This window comes from Ranitomeya variabilis, chromosome 6 (assembly GCF_051348905.1).
Source record: "Ranitomeya variabilis isolate aRanVar5 chromosome 6, aRanVar5.hap1, whole genome shotgun sequence".
NCBI lineage: Eukaryota > Metazoa > Chordata > Amphibia > Anura > Dendrobatidae > Ranitomeya > Ranitomeya variabilis.
The window spans coordinates 573,471,830-573,488,215 of record NC_135237.1 but is presented as its reverse complement, the minus strand read 5'-3'; the positions used below and the strand labels follow the sequence as shown (position 1 = coordinate 573,488,215).

Here is a 16,386-nt window from a genome sequence, read left to right as displayed (position 1 = left end):
AAACTTTGATGGAATGGTTTGATGGCATCATTTCGCATTTGGAGAGCCCCTGATGTTCCTAAATTGTGGAAACCCTCCACAACTGACCCCACATTAGAAAATAGACCTCTCAAGGAATTTATGTTAATGTGTGGTGAGCATATTGAGCACACATGTGCTTTACAGAAGTTTATAACGTTGAACTGTGAAAATTAAAAATATCTAAGATATTCTTTTATCCCCTTTTTATTTTCACAAGAGTAGCAGAAGAAAATGGATGCCAACATTTTTTGTGCAATTTCTCCTGAATACGCTGATACCCCATATGTGGGGGGAAACTACTGTTTGGGCACACAGCAGGGCTCAGAAGGAAAGGAGCACCATTTGACTATTTGATTGCAAAATTGGCTGAAATCAAGAGCAGAGGCCATGTCACATTTGGAATGCCCCTGATGTGCATAAACAGTGGACACCATTTTGGCATGCGGGAGTTGTAAATAGTGCATCAGGTTGGCATACATGTGTTGTATAATGTACGTGAGGTTGTCATACGTGCGTTGTGTAAGTCAGATATAAATTTAGTTGTATATGGATGCGTGGTATAGTTTGAAGCATGATTTTATACACAGGTCAGGTTTGTTGGGGAAGGTGTCTGTTATGATCTGGTGACCTTGGAGCAGCATGAAACTTTCTCTGGAGTCGGTGGAACCTGTACTGACCGCAAATCCTGAACTAACATCGCAACTAGAAGTAGCCGTGGGGTGTGCCTAACATACCCTAGACACCTCGACACAGCCGGAGGACTAAATACCCCTAAAGATGGAAATAGGAATGCTACCTTGCCTCAGAGCAGACCCCCAAAGGATAGGCAGCCCCCCACGAATAATGATTGTGAGTAGGAAAAGAATAGACACACGCAGGTAGAAAACAGGATTTAGCAAAAGAGGCCACTCTAGCTAAATAGGAAAGGATAGGACAGATTACTAGGCGGTCAGTATTAAAACCCTTCCAAAAATATCCACAGCAGATAATACAAAAAGTTCCACAATCTAACTAAAGACATGGAATGTATATCTGACACTCCAGAGAATCCAACAAGACTGAGAAAATACTGACACAATCTAAGCTGGACAAGAAAACACAAAGAATAGCACTGAATTGTAAAGCACACCACATGTGTGCCAAAGGAAAAAAACAACAGACACTTATCTTTGCTGATTTGGCAGAAAGACAGGAGGAACCAGGCAGAGGTCCTACACCTCCCAACAACAATTGACAACTGGCAAGGACTAATGAATCCTGCACACCTAAATACCCCAGTCAGAACTGCAATCAGCAGACACAACTGACCAGGACTGCAACCCAGGGACAACTGCATTACCACCTACTACCACCGGAGGGAACCCAAAAGCAGAATTCACAACAGGTGTCGCATTGATAAATGGTGTTCTTGCATATCCCCCTTGAGTCATGCACTTGAAACCTCTTTTGCAACCTTCCTTTCTTTGTGTTTTGAGGGATCTCACCAGGAAGCTGTTGGCTTGGCATGATACGTGCAACTTCAATTCCAGAAGTACTGGGACCCATTCCTTGCTGACATCCAAAGATTAGGGCCTAGTAAAAACGAAGGTACATACCAGTCTGTCTTCCACATCATGATAGTACATTGCCATCTGTACAATGTGCATGACCAGCTTTTAGCACCACACCTTGGCTTTTCTTATGGCACTATATGGCTGGAGGTCTTGATGAGAGAGATCAACTTCCCCTACGGTCTTCTTGTACCCCAGGACACAGTCTAGTTTTGTGACCTGTGTAGAGGTACCTCGTACAGCGGTGGCGGTATTGCTATCACCATGTATGGTAGTTAAGAAAAAGACATCCCTCTTGTCCTTGTACTTGACCACCAGCATGTTACTGCTACAATGAGTTCTGCTCTCTTCTTTTATGTGCAGCTGCCCAATTAGCTTATTACGGAGGCCCCTCCAATTTTTTAGACAGTGACGAATGCTATGATAGCTTTCACACAGAGTGACTTGAAGAGTGGGATGCTGGTATAAAAGTTATCTGTGCAGTGGTGATAACCTTGATCGAACAGTGAGTGCACCAAATCCCACACATTTTTCCCATTCATTTTCAGGATTGGGGGACCTTGAGAGTGTTCAGTTTGGGTGTCCTTCTCTTCATAAACTCTTAAACTGTGAGTGTACCCTGAAGTATTCTCACACAGCTTGTAGAAAATTAGTTCCCTACCTGAACTTCTTACTGAGCAGGAATAGCAGAATTTGAGCCTCCCCTTGAAGTATATTAGGAAATAGTGATGAGCAAGTATACTCGTTGCTATGGTGGTCTCCATGTATTTCAGCATGCTCGGGGATTTATTTTATGCTGACGCAGCTGCATGCAGTTGCTAGACAGCTTGAATTCATGTGGGGATTTCCTAACAAAAAGGCTACCCCCACATGCATTCAAGCTGTCTAGCTGCCGCAAATCATGCAGTTGTGTCATCATAAACTAAATCCCCGTGCACGCTGAAATACTCGGAGACCACCCAAACATGTTTGGGAAAACTCGAGCAATGAGTATACTCACTCATCACTATTAGGGACTCATCCACGCACATGTCCCTTTGGGGCACGTACCCCTCAGAAAACTTGTTGCTGAAGTGATCAATGACCGGTCAAACTTTGAAAAGTCGGTCAAAGTTGGGCTCATCTCTGGGAGGACATTGTGCATTATCATTTTAGTGTAAAAAAATTCAGATTGCATCAAATCGTTTTTGTGTCATAGCCATGTGGAAAAGTGGAGTGTTGTGTCAAAGTTCTGACTTCTTCAATAACCCCATGTGAAAGTCAAGACCCCAAAACATCAACATTATCATAATTTCTACTGCATCTACAGGGGTTCAGTTAGAAAATGATGAAAAGTGGTTTTGTGCCAAAAATTGCTGAGCTTACAAATTTGTCTAGCCCACCATGAACCTTACAAATCCTCAGAGAAAAAGACTTTGAAAAGTCTATTTCTGTGAGGCTGATAGTGTCAAAATGGATTTGTTATTGCTCCTCAAAATCAGGATTCTGTGGTTCAAATCTTCAAGGGATGAGGTCCGTATGGGGACAGTAATGGTGTTGTCAGTAGTGTTGAGCGATACCGTCCGATACTTGAAAGTATCGGTATCGGAAAGTATCGGCCGATACCGGCAAAATATCGGATCCAATCCGATACCGATACCCGATACCAATACAAGTCAATGGGACTCAGGTATCGGACGGTATTCCTGATGGTTCCCAGGGTCTGAAGGAGAGGAAACTCTCCTTCAGGCCCTGGGAACCATATAAATGTGTAAAAGAAAGAATTAAAATAAAAAATATCGCTATACTCACCTGTCCGACGCAGCCGGGACTTCAGCGAGGGAACCGGCAGCGTTGTTTGTTTAAAATTCGCACTATTACTTGGTTACGTGAATTCCCGGCTTGTGATTGGTCAGGTCGGCCATGTTGCCGGGACGCGGACCAATCACAGCAAGCCGTGACGAAATTACGTCACGGCTTGCTGTGATTGGTCCGCGTCCCGGCAATATGGCCGCCCTGACCAATCACAAGCCGTGACGTCACGGGAGGCTGGACACGCGCTCATTTTAAAATGGGCGCGTGTCCAGCCTCCCGTGACGTCACGGCTTGTGATTGGTTGTGCCGCGGTCAACCAATCACAAGCCGGGAGGCTGGACGCGCTCATTTTAAAATGGGCGCGTGTCCAGCCTCCCGTGACGTCACGGCTTGTGATTGGTTGCGCCGCGGTCAACCAATCACAAGCCGGGAGGCTGGACGCGCTCATTTTAAAATGGGCGCGTGTCCAGCCTCCCGTGACGTCACGGCTTGTGATTGGTTGCGCCGCGGTCAACCAATCACAAGCCGGGAGGCTGGACGCGCTCATTTTAAAATGGGCGCGTGTCCAGCCTCCCGTGACGTCACGGCTTGTGATTGGTCAGGGCGGCCATATTGCCGGGACGCGGACCAATCACAGCAAGCCGTGACGTAATTTCGTCACGGCTTGCTGTGATTGGTCCGCGTCCCGGCAACATGGCCGACCTGACCAATCACAAGCCGGGAATTCACGTAACCAAGTAATAGCGCGAATTTTAAACAAACAACGCTGCTGGTTCCCTCGCTGAAGTCCCGGCTGCGTCGGAGAGGTGAGGATAGCGATATTTTTTATTTTAATTCTCTCTTTTACACATTTTAACATTAATGTTGTTGCGATACCCGATACCCGATACCACAAGAGTATCGGAATCCCGGTATCGGAATTCCGATACAGCAAGTATCGGCCGATACCCGATACTTGCAGCATCGGAATGCTCAACACTAGTTGTCAGAGTTGACAGCATAAATCCATAAGTTAAGCCCTCCATACACATTAGGCTAATGTTGGCTGAACCATCTCATATATCGACAGGTTTAGCCAGCAACCTAATGTGTATGGGACAATTTATTATCGGAGAACATTTCGATCTTGGAAAAGAGGGGAATGCCAGGATATAAAAATTCTTTAAAAAAAACAACCCTTTTTTTAATGAAAATCCATTTTAAGAACTATAAGTGTACAAATTTCTGAAGACAAACAATTGTGAATTCCTAGAGAGGAGGGGTGCTAGGAGCACCTCAATGCAATAAATGAATAAGGAACTATTTCCGAAATGCGTTTGCTCCTAGCACCCCTCCTCTCTAGGAATTCAAAATTGTTTGTCTCTAGAAAGATTTACACTTTCATTTTTGTAAAAGGATTTTCATTAAAAATGTTCTTTTTGTAAGTAGTGTGGTATGCAGGAATTCCCCTCTTTTCCTTGATACTTCTGCTGCGGTACTACTGGTATCCGTGTGTGAACTTCTGAGATGGGTGAGCTGATTTTTTTCTGCACATTACTTTTAACACATCGATCTGTTATGTTTGATTTCATACTGCCAATTTTATTGTCTCACAGAGTTAACACACCCGAATGAGAACCCCTGTATTTGGGAAAGTTGGCTAAAATAGCTGTTGATGGAATGGTCAGCCAAGCCATTGTTTGGCCGAAAGCCATGTAATGTACTTTACTCTGGCTAGTTATTTGGAGCCACACAGCCACCTTTATAGATTGCCCAGATGAGTCAAAATGACATCCAGGCTCCTCATTTACAAAGACTTAGAGGGAACAAATCTCCTATCCTGTCTATATTTTTCCTGCTTGGATCCCTCATCTATTTTATCTTCTACAGGTCTGCAATATTGTTCCAGTCCTTCTGAAGTTTCCGATCATCAAGCAGAGAGTCTTTAGAGAAAACATATTTCTCAAAAAATTTGTGACAAAGTACATAGAGCATCACAGAAAGACTCTGAATCCGGAGTCACCGCGGGACTTCATAGACTATTTCCTGCTGAAGATAAAGGAGGTAACGGGAATCAGATGAGGCTGCTGAAAGCCTTTATAACAATATCCAAGTGGGGGAGTGTAACAGGCCAAAAAAATACAGGAGCAATGGGGAAGAAACAAAGAGAGGGAAGTCCTCAATCCCTTACATGAGCAATCAGTTCCCATTAATCCTCCTGTGGCTCAATGTAAACAGGTCATGAGTAGTGTTGAGCGATACCTTCCGATATTCAAAAGTATCGGTTTCTGATTGGATCGGCCGATATCCCAAAAATATCGGATATCGCCGATACTGATACTCGATACCAATGCAAGTCAATGGGACACAAATATCAGAATGTAAATAAGCCCTTTCTGTCCTTCTATATGCTGTGCCGGAGGGGTGAAGAGTGTGGGCGGTGCGTGAGCGGTGCGTGGGTGGACACTGAGTGTCTGTGTGTGCGGGCGGGGTCTGTGCGGGCCTGCCAGGGATCTGTACATGCCTTCCGGGGCTGTATGCAGCGTGCAGGGGATCTAGGCGGCATGCCAGGGCTGTATGTGGGCTGTCCGGGCTCTATGTGACATGGGGGGTCTCTGTGCAGCATGGGGGGTCTCTGTGCGGCATGGGGGGCTCTGTGCGGCATGGGGGGCTCTGTGCGGCGTGGGGGCTCTGTGCGGCATGGGGGGCACTGTACGGTGTGGGGGGGCTCTGTGCAGCATGGGAGTCTCTGTGCGGCATGGGGGGGCTCTGTGCGGCATGGGGGGGCTTTGTGCAGCATGTGGAGGTCTCTGTGCGGCGTGCTGGGGCTCTGTGCGTGTGTGCAGGCATCGTCCGATGGGACTACAAGTCCCATCGGACGATGCCTGCTACAGAGACAGTGATTGACACATTAGCCAATGATGGGACAGTAGTAGTCCCATCATCCGGCTAATGTGTTGAATGGAAAAAAAAATCCATATATACATACATGCTACATACATGCTGCATACATGCTACATGCATGCTACATACATACACACATACTACATACATACTACATACATACATACTACATGAATACATACATACTACATACATACATACTACATACATGCTACATACATGCATACATACTACATACATACATGCTACATACATACATACTACATACATGCTACATACATGCATAAAAACTACATACATACTACATACAGTGGGGCAAAAAAGTATTTAGTCAGTCAGCAATAGTGCAAGTTCCACCACTTAAAAAGATGAGAGGCGTCTGTAATTTACATCATAGTTAGACCTCAACTATGGGAGACAAACTGAGAAAAAAAAATCCAGAAAATCACATTGTCTGTTTTTTAACATTTTATTTGCATATTATGGTGGAAAATAAGTATTTGGTCAGAAACAAAATTTCATCTCAATACTTTGTAATATATCCTTTGTTGGCAATGACAGAGGTCAAACGTTTTCTGTAAGTCTTCACAAGGTTGCCACACACTGTTGTTGGTATGTTGGCCCATTCCTCCATGCATGGGTCTCCCTCTTGGCCCCAGCCTGGTGCCCAGGTGCAGCCCTGTCATCATTGCGGTAAGCAAGCCTTGTGGTCTCTACCATTGAGTACCGGTACTCTCATATTGCACTTGTGTTGGCCACATGGCAGCGTATGGCTACTGCTTCTATCTATCCGCACTAAAGCATAGACTGTTGTACTGTAGGGCCCTGTGCACCAGATGGGGGTTGTCCTGTCCTCATCCTTTATGCACTTTTACATGTGGTTTTATACTCCTTGTTGCTTAAATACTTAAACCATTGCCTGTATTTGTACATTGTATATTTAATAAATTTTGGTACCCAATATACTCCTTTGTTCTCCTTATCTATAGTTATAGTACGGAGTGGGTGGCTTCGTGGTAGGCCTGGGGCTAATTGATCATTATTATGTGGTAATTGGCCCCCTGTTTGTGCCGGTCTCTCGGCCCCGGTAACATGTTTTCTGGTTGTGTTTTAATAATACATACGTACTACATATATACTACATACATGCTACATACATACATACTGCATACATACATACATACTACATACATACTACATACATAGTGCCTACATACATACATACTACATGCAGTACATTCATACATTACATACATGACATACATATAGATATACAGTACATTAAACATAGATTACATACTCACCATTAGTTGTCATTTTGATCCCCGAAGCCAGTGTCAACCTGTAAAAAATATGAAAAAAACAAACAACCAATATACTCCCTGTCCGCAGAAATCCACGAGTGTCCCACGATGATCTCCCATGGAGAATGGCAGCAACAGCTGTTGCAACTGCTCTCCAGGGGCCCCAGGAACACAATGACGGGAGGGAGCAATTCCTCTGCCGCTGTAAAAAAAAGTCCCTAGTCTCACTTTATGGCATTGCTGTATGAGAAATTTTCCCAGGCAGCAATTGCCATAAAGTGAGACTTTGAACTCAGGTAACCTCAGTGACACACTGCAGGAGCCATTGTCTCCTGTCAGTGTGTCACTGAAGGTCCTATAGAGCAGTGACATCACCCAATGTCACTGTTCTATAGGGGAGATCATCGTGGGACACTCGTTATTAATTGGACTACGGCGGTTTATTATTTTACGTTTTTTGCAGGCGCTGAAGTATGGTAAGTATGGTGAAATGAAGAATATTAAAATACTTTTTCCTAATGTGTGCGTGTTTTATTAACCCTTTCTTACTATTGGATTAATAACGGATAGGCGTCTTATTGACTCCTCTCCGTTATTAACCCGGCTTAATGTCACCTTACAATAGCAAGGTGACATTAACCCCTTATTACCCCATATCCCACCGCTACACGGGAGTGGGAAGAGAGGGGCTAAGTGCCGGAATTGGTGCATCTTACAGATGTGCCATTTCCCGGGCGTCTGCGGACTGGTATTTGTAGCCGGGGGGGCCAATATCCATGGCCCCTCTCTAGGCTATGAATATCAGCCTGCAGCTGTCTGCGTAGCCTTTCTGGCTATAAAATATAGGGGGACCCCATGTCATTTTTTTGGAGGGGTCTCCCTATTTTTATAGCCAGTAAAGGCTACCCAGTCAGCTGCGGGCTGATATTCATAGCAGGCTACAAATATTGGCCCCCGGCCGTCGGCTTTCCCCCTCTGGCACAGAAAATTTGCGCAGGAGCCCATGCCGTTTTTTTCCTGTTTTTTTTAAATTCAACACTCATAAAGGCCTCGTTCACACTTGCATCGGTACGGGTCCGTCGCTATGCGTCGGGCCGACGTACCGACGCACGTTGTGAAATTTGTTCACGACATGGGCAGCGGATGCAGTTTTTCAATGCATCCACTGCCCATTCTGAAGTCCGGGGAGGAGGGGGCGGAGTTTCTGCTGCGCATGCGCGGTAGAAAATGGCGGACGTGATCGACAAAAAAGTTCACTTGAACGTTTTTTTGCTTGCCGACGGTCTGCCAAAACACGACGGATCCGTTGCATGATGGACGCGACGTGTGGCCATCCATCGCGATCCGTCACTAATACTAGTCTTTGGGAAAAAAACGCATCCTGCGAGCACATTTGCAGGATCCGATTTTTTCCGCTAGATCCGTTTTTTTCCCGCCAGATCCGTTTTTTCCACCGGATCCATTTTTTTCCCGCCGAATCCGCTTTTTTTCACCAGATCCGTTTTTTTCCCGCCAGATCCTTTTTTTCCACCGGATCCGTTTTTTTCCACCGGATCCATTTTTTCCACTGGATCCGTTTGTTCCACCAGATCCGTTTTTTTCCGCCGGATCCGTTTTTTTACACCAGATCCGGTTTTTCTCATAGAGTTGTATTAACGCCGGATTGAGCCTGATGGCCACACGTTTCATCCGTTTTTTGCAGGATCCATTTTTTTCCGCCGAATCCGCTTTTTTCCACCAGATCCGTTTTTTTCCTGCCAGATCCTTTTTTTCCACCGGATCCATTTTTTTTCCACCGGATCCGTTTTTTTCCACCGGATCTGTTTTTTCCACTGAATCCGTTTGTTCCACCAGATCCGTTTTTTTCCGCCGGATCCGTTTTTTTACACCAGATCCAGTTTTTCTCATAGAGTTGTATTAACGCCGGATTGAGCCTGATGGCCACACGTTTCATTCGTTTTTTGCAGGATCCATCAAAAAAGCTGTTTCCGCGAAAATACGCACAGCGACGGATCCAGCAAAAATGGATGAAACAGATGTGAAATGATGAATCCGGCCTCCGAATCCGTTTTTTCATTCAGGTTTCCATTCAAATCATGAACATTTTCTGTTTATTTCCAAAAAATGCATCAAAACCGGTCAAAAAACGGAACGAAAACTGCATCAAAAACAGCATCAAAAACCACATAAAAAATAGCATCTAAAACCGCATAAAAAACTGCACCAACAATTGCATCAAAACCCAGCATCAAAACCTGCACCAAAACTACATGTCGTGTTTTGGCGGACCGTCGGCACAAAAAAACGTTCAAGTGAACTTTTTTTGTCCGTCGCGTCTGCCATTTTCTACCGTGCTTGCGCAGCAGAAACTCCGCCCCCTCCTCCCCGGACTTCAGAATGGGCAGCGGATGCGTTGAAAAACTGCATCCGCTGCCCGCGTCGGGCACAAATTTCACAACATGCGTCGGTACGTCAGCCCAACGCATTGCGACGGACCAGTACCGACGCAAGTGTGAAAGAGGCCTTTATGAGCGTTGAATTAAAAAAAAAAAAAAAACGGAAAGAAACGGCGTGGGCTCCTGTGCAATTTTCTGTGCCAGAGGGGGAAAGCCATCGGTCGGGGGCAAATATGTGTAGCCTGCTATGAATATCAGCCCGCAGCTGTCTGCGTAGCCTTTACTGGCTATTAAATTAGGGGGACCCAAAAAAAACATGACATGGCTGATATTCATAGCCTAGAGAGGGGCCATGGATATTGCCCCCCCGTCTACAAATGCCAGTCCGCAGCCAACCCGGAAATGGCACATCTGTCAGATGCACCAATTCCGGCACTTAGACCCTCTCTTCCCACTCCCGTGTAGCGGTGGGATATGGGGTAATAAGGGGTTAATGTCACCTTGCTATTGTAAGGTGACATTAAGCCGGGTTAATAACGGAGAGGCGTCAATAAGACGCCTATCCGTTATTAATCCAATAGTAAGAAAGGGTTAATAAAACACGCACACATTAGGAAAAAGTATTTTAATATTCTTCATTTCACCATACTTACCATACTTCAGCGCCTGCAAAAAAACGTAAAATAATAAACCGTATACTACCTGTACACCGTATTCCAATTAATAATGAGAGTCCCACGACGATCTCCCTTAGAGAACAGTGACATCGGGTGATGTCACTGCTCTATAAGACTCTCAGTGACACACTGACAGGAGACAATGGCTCCTGCAGTGCATCACTGAGGTTACCTGAGTTCAAAGTCTTACTTTATGGCAATTGCTGCGTGAGAAAATTTCTCAGCCAGCAATGCCATAAAGTGAGACTAGGGAATTTTTTTTACAGCGGCGGAGGAATATCTTCCTCCAGTCATTGTGTTCCTGGGGCCCCTGGAGAGCGGTTGCAACAGCTGTTGCTGCCGTTCTCCACGGGAGATCGTCGTGGGACATTCATGGATTTCTGCGGACAGGGAGTATATTGGCTGTTTGTTTTTTTCATATTTTTTACAGATGACTCTGGCTTCGGGGATCAAAATGACAAGTAATGGTGAGTATGTAATCTATGTTTAATGTACTGTATGTCTATATGTATGTCATGTATGTATTGTATGAATGTACTGTATGTAGTATGTATGTATCTATGCAGTATGTATGCAGTATGTTTGTAGTATGTATGTAGTATGTATGCAGTATGCATGTAGTATGTATGTAGCATGCTTGTAGTATGTATGGATGTATGTAGTATGTATGCAGTATGTATGTAGTATGTATGTATAATGTATTTAGCATGTATGTAGTATGTATGTAGCATGTAGCATGTATGTAGTATGTATGTAGTATGTATGTATATAGTATGTATGTATGTAGTATGCATGTATGTAGCATGTATGTAGTATGTATGTATGTAGTATGTATGTATGTAGTATGTATGTATGTAGTATGTATGTATGTAGTATGTATGTAGTTTGTATGTAGTATGTATGTATGTATGTATGTATGGTGTATGTATGGAGTATGTATGGAGTATTTTTTTTTCATCATTCAACACATTAGCCGGATGATGGGACTACTACTGTCCCATCATTGGCTAATGTGTCAATCACTGTCAGTGTAGCAGGCATCGTCCGATGGGACTTGTAGTCCCATCGGACGATGCCCACACTGAGACACCCCGCACGCCGCACAGAGACACACCGCACGCCGCACAGAGACACCCTGCATGCAGCACAGAGACCCCGCATGCCCCACAGAGACACCCCGCACGCTGCAAAGAGACCCCGCATGCCGCACAGAGACCCCGCACGCCACACAGAGACACCCTGCATGCCACACAGACACCCTGCACGCCGCACAGAGACCCCGCTTGCCACACAGAGACACCCTGCACGCCGCACAAAGACACCCCGCACACCGCACAAAGACACCCCGCACGCCGCACACGAACACACGCAGTCTCTGCCCATGCACCGCCCACACTTCATTATACTGCATAATTTCACTATAGGAACTTCCGATTCCGATGCACGATATTTGCAGTATCGGAATGCTCAACACTAGTCATGAGTAGTGATGAGTGAATATTTCAATGTTCGGTTTGGCTTATGATCGCCAAATTTGCAATATTTATTACAGTCAATGGGAGGCAAAAAGAAACACATGCACAACACCTTCAAATGACCCCAAAAGCTGCAAAAACACATCAAATTAGGGGGAGACACCAGGAAATTGGCCTCAATTTACCCACAGTACAAATTGTAGAATGGCTCAGTAGCAATCAGCCATGAATGAGGTATCAGAGTCTTCGACAGCATTTACAGCTTTCAATTGAATGTCAAAGTAAGAAGAGGTGAGTGAGGCATCGGTATAGGTCGGCTGTGCTAGGAGCCCTGATACCATATGCAACAGCTCAACCTGCTTTCAAGCTCAGCCACATTCAGGTGGCACAAATATCAGTTTCATAGACTACTATTGTCAGAAAAATCTAAGGATAGCAGTAACACGGGTAGTTGACTCAAAGGACGTGGAGGCCAGCCGGTCTCGGAGGCCTACTGCTACAGGCAACAGGCATGAAGGATACCCAACCAGGAGTCTATACATTTACAAAAATTATTGGCAGACACCACCTAAGTGGCATTAATTTCACCACAGTATAAATAGTATAATATGGATCGACAGGTTTTCCACTACACCCAACCCAGCACATAGACACCCAACCAGGAGTGTTCACATTTCCTAAAATTAGTGGCACACACCAATAAAGTGGCATCAATTTCACCACAATATAGATTTTATAATATGGACCTACAGGTCTTCCACTACACTCAACCCAGCAGACGGACATCCAACCAAGAGTGTTCACATTTCCAAAAATTAGGGCCTGACATCACTGAAGTGGCATCAATTTCACCAGAGTACAAATAGTATAATGGAGAATGATGTCTCTTTCACTATAGTCAACCCAGCAGATGGAGAAACACAATCAGGACTCTCCACATTTCCAAAAATTATTGGCAGACAATACCAATACTTTCATCAGTTTCACCACATTGCAAATAGTATAATAGGGACTGTCAAATCTTCCTCTACAGCCAACTCAGCAAATGGACACGCAACCAGGAGTGTTCACATTTCCAAAAATTAGGGCCTGACACCTCTGAAGTGGCATCAATTTCAACAGAGTAGAAATAGTATCATAGGGGCCAACAGGTCTTCCACTACAGCCTACCCAGCAGATGTAGACCCAATCACGAGTCTTCAAATTTCAAAAAATGTGTGCTTGACTCCACCGAAGTGGCATAAATTTCACAAGAGTAGAAATAGTATTTGTATCGCCTGCTTCAGTGTAGTAGCACACAACCTCCACTAGGGGGTGCGGGTGAAGGAAAACAGGTACACTCACAGAGAAATCACAGAGCAGCAGGCAGAGGCCACTAGGAGGCGAAAGAGTAGTCAGAAAAAGCTAGTTCAGCAACAGAGCGGAAACAAAGTACCAGAGGTCACAGCATTACACGTGGTCAGAAACAAGCCAAAAAGTCAGAGCCGATCGGGAGCAGGAAAGCCAGAGACGCAAGATAGTCAAACCGGTAAGAGGCCAAGCCGAGTCAAATACCAAGGGATCACAACACAGAGAGTGAGTACTACAATGAACAAAGTCACACGGGAACACAGGAACGGGACATAGGTGAACAGGCAGAGGACAAATCAGGGTATAACGGGTCAGCTGCTCAAGCCAGAGACAGGAACTATAACTGACACTGCTTGCAGGTAACAGCAGACTGAAACAGCCAGAAAGATCCCAAAACATGACTAATAATAATAATAATAATAATCAGAAACAAACCCTGGACTGGATCATGACAGTATAATAGGGACCGACACGTCTTCCACTGGAAACCCAGTGACCTTTTGAGAAACGCACCCATGCTCTATATGAGTGTAATCAATCGCCTCTACAGAAAAGGGCATGATAAAGGTACAGAATCAATGTTATACTTATCTAGAAATTGTTGATTAATCTAATTAAGTGCAGAACCACAGTCCACTATCACTTGAAAATCAACTGACCACGACAGGTAGAACTACCAGAAAAAGAAACTCCTGCCGACCGTAAAAATGCAATGCGAAAGGGAGGGTTATTCTGATTGACCTTTTTTTTTCTCTTTTCCTTGTCTATGCATCCTTCACATTGCTTAATAAAATGGTCAGCCTTACCACAATAAAGACAAAGCACATCAGAGAATCTTCTCTGCTTTTCCTGGGAACGAGAGGACATCGCCCCAAGTTGCATCAGCTCCCCACAGTCAACGGGGCTCTCCAACAAAATTGAAACCTTCTCCTCAATCTGCCTACTTTTTAATCTTCTATCAATCCGGATAGCTAATTGCATAGCAGCCTCAAGAGTAGCAGGTGCAGGATATGCAATTAGCAAATATTTAACCCTGTCATTCAAACCTGCTAAAAACTGACTCTTGAGTGCTGGATCATTCCAGCTGACCTCTGAAGACCATCGCCTGAACTGGGTACAATATCTCTCAGCATCGCCAGAACCCTGTTTCAGCCACCTGAGTTCTGCCTCGGCTGTAGTGACACAATCAGGATCCTCATATAATACCCCCATAGCAGAAAAAATATGCTTCTACTGACATCAAACAAGGGTTATCTGGACGCAATAAAAATGCCCAAACTTGCGGCTCACCTCGCAATAATGACTTAATAATCCCCACACACTGTAATTCAGCCCCTGAAGACCTGGATCTAAGCCAAAAATAAAGTAAACATGCATTTTTAAACAAAAAAAGTTCCTGCCATTTACCTAAAAAACATTCAGGCAAACCCACCTTATGTTCCTCAGAGCAGATTCCTGGGCAATTACTCATGTTCTGCTGTAAGCTGGCAACTTCCAAAGTTAACCCTTGCAGACACTAAGCAAGATCTTGAACGCTGTTCATGTTGCAGAAATCCAGGAAGTTTTTTTTTAATATACTACTTTCTGGCTGGACAAACTATTACGGATCTGCAACACAGGACTAAGGTAGAAAGGGCAAAACTGACCCTGCACTATGACTAGGCTGAAACCCTACGATGGAGTGGGCGACCCATTCCTAGCGAATAATCCCACTGACGATCCTAGGTTAATCTCAAGCAAAGACCTATAGATAAGGGGAAAGGGTTCCCTAAAAGAACTAAGGACAGGGTACAAAAAGGGGTCACCTCCTAGTAGAAAACACAGAGAAGGCTTCAGAAACCAATAGAAAACAGAAACTGAGGCTAGCAGAACCAGAGGTACCAGCACTGCACAAATAACACATACAGAACACAAAGAAAAGCACCAAGCTAGAGCTCAAGCAGATTAACAATGTTGTCCAGTATTCAATTCTGTCTCCTGGTGATGCCGGGGTGTAGTGTATTAACATCTGTCTCCTTGTGACATCGGCGTGCAATGTAATCACTTCTGTCTCCCTGTGATGCCAGGGTGCACTGTATTCACTTCTGACTCCTGGTGAAGCCAGGGTATACTGTATTCTTGTTTGTCTCCTGTTTTCGCCGGGGTGCACTGTATTCACTTCTGACTCCTGGTAACACCGCGGTGCATTGTAATCATTTCTGTCTCCTGGTGATGCCGGGGTGTAGTGTATTCACTTCTGTCTCCTGTTGATGCCAGGTTGCTCTGTATTCACTTCAGTCTCCTGGTGACTCTCAGCTAAACTGTATTCAATTCTGTCTCCTGGTGATGCTGGGGTGCACTGTATTCACTTCTGTCTCCTTGTGACATCGGCATGCACTGTATTCACTTCTGTCTCCTGGTAACGCCGGGGTGCACTGTAATTACTTCTGTCTCCTGGTGATGCCGTGGTGCACTGTATTCACTTCTGTCTCCTGGTGATGCCAGGGTGCACTGTATTCACTTCTGTCTCCTGGTGATGTTGTGGTGCACTGTATTCACTTCTGTCTCCTGGTGATGCCGGGGTGCACTGTAATTACTTCTGTTTCCTGGTGATACTGTGGTGCACTGTATTCACTTCTGTCTCCTGGTGATGCCGTGGTGCACTGTATTCACTTCTGTCTCCTGGTGACGCCGGGGTGCACTGTAATTTCTTCTGTCTCCTGGTGATGCCGTGGTGCACTGTATTCACTGCTGTTTCCTGATGAAGCCAGGGTGAAATGTGTTCACTTCTGTCTCCTGGTGAAGCTGGGGTGTACTGTATTCTTGTCTGTCTCCTGATGACGCCAGGGTGTACTGTATTCACTTCTGTCTCCTGGTGAAGCCGGGGTGTACTGTATTCTTGTCTGTCTCCTGGTGACGCCAGGGTGCACTGTATTCACCTCTGTCTCCTGATGATG

At 45.0% G+C, this 16,386-nt stretch overlaps 1 protein-coding gene across 1 annotated transcript in view; it reads left to right on the top strand.

Moving 5' to 3' along the window:
- LOC143783141 (cytochrome P450 2C20-like) overlaps window positions 1-16,386 on the top strand; it is a 407,257-nt gene that overhangs the window by 232,173 nt on the left and 158,698 nt on the right. Inside the window, exon 6 of the mRNA XM_077271460.1 lies at window positions 5,235-5,408. Coding sequence (XP_077127575.1) covers window positions 5,235-5,408 — 174 coding nt within the window. The remainder of the gene's footprint in view (window positions 1-5,234; window positions 5,409-16,386) is intronic.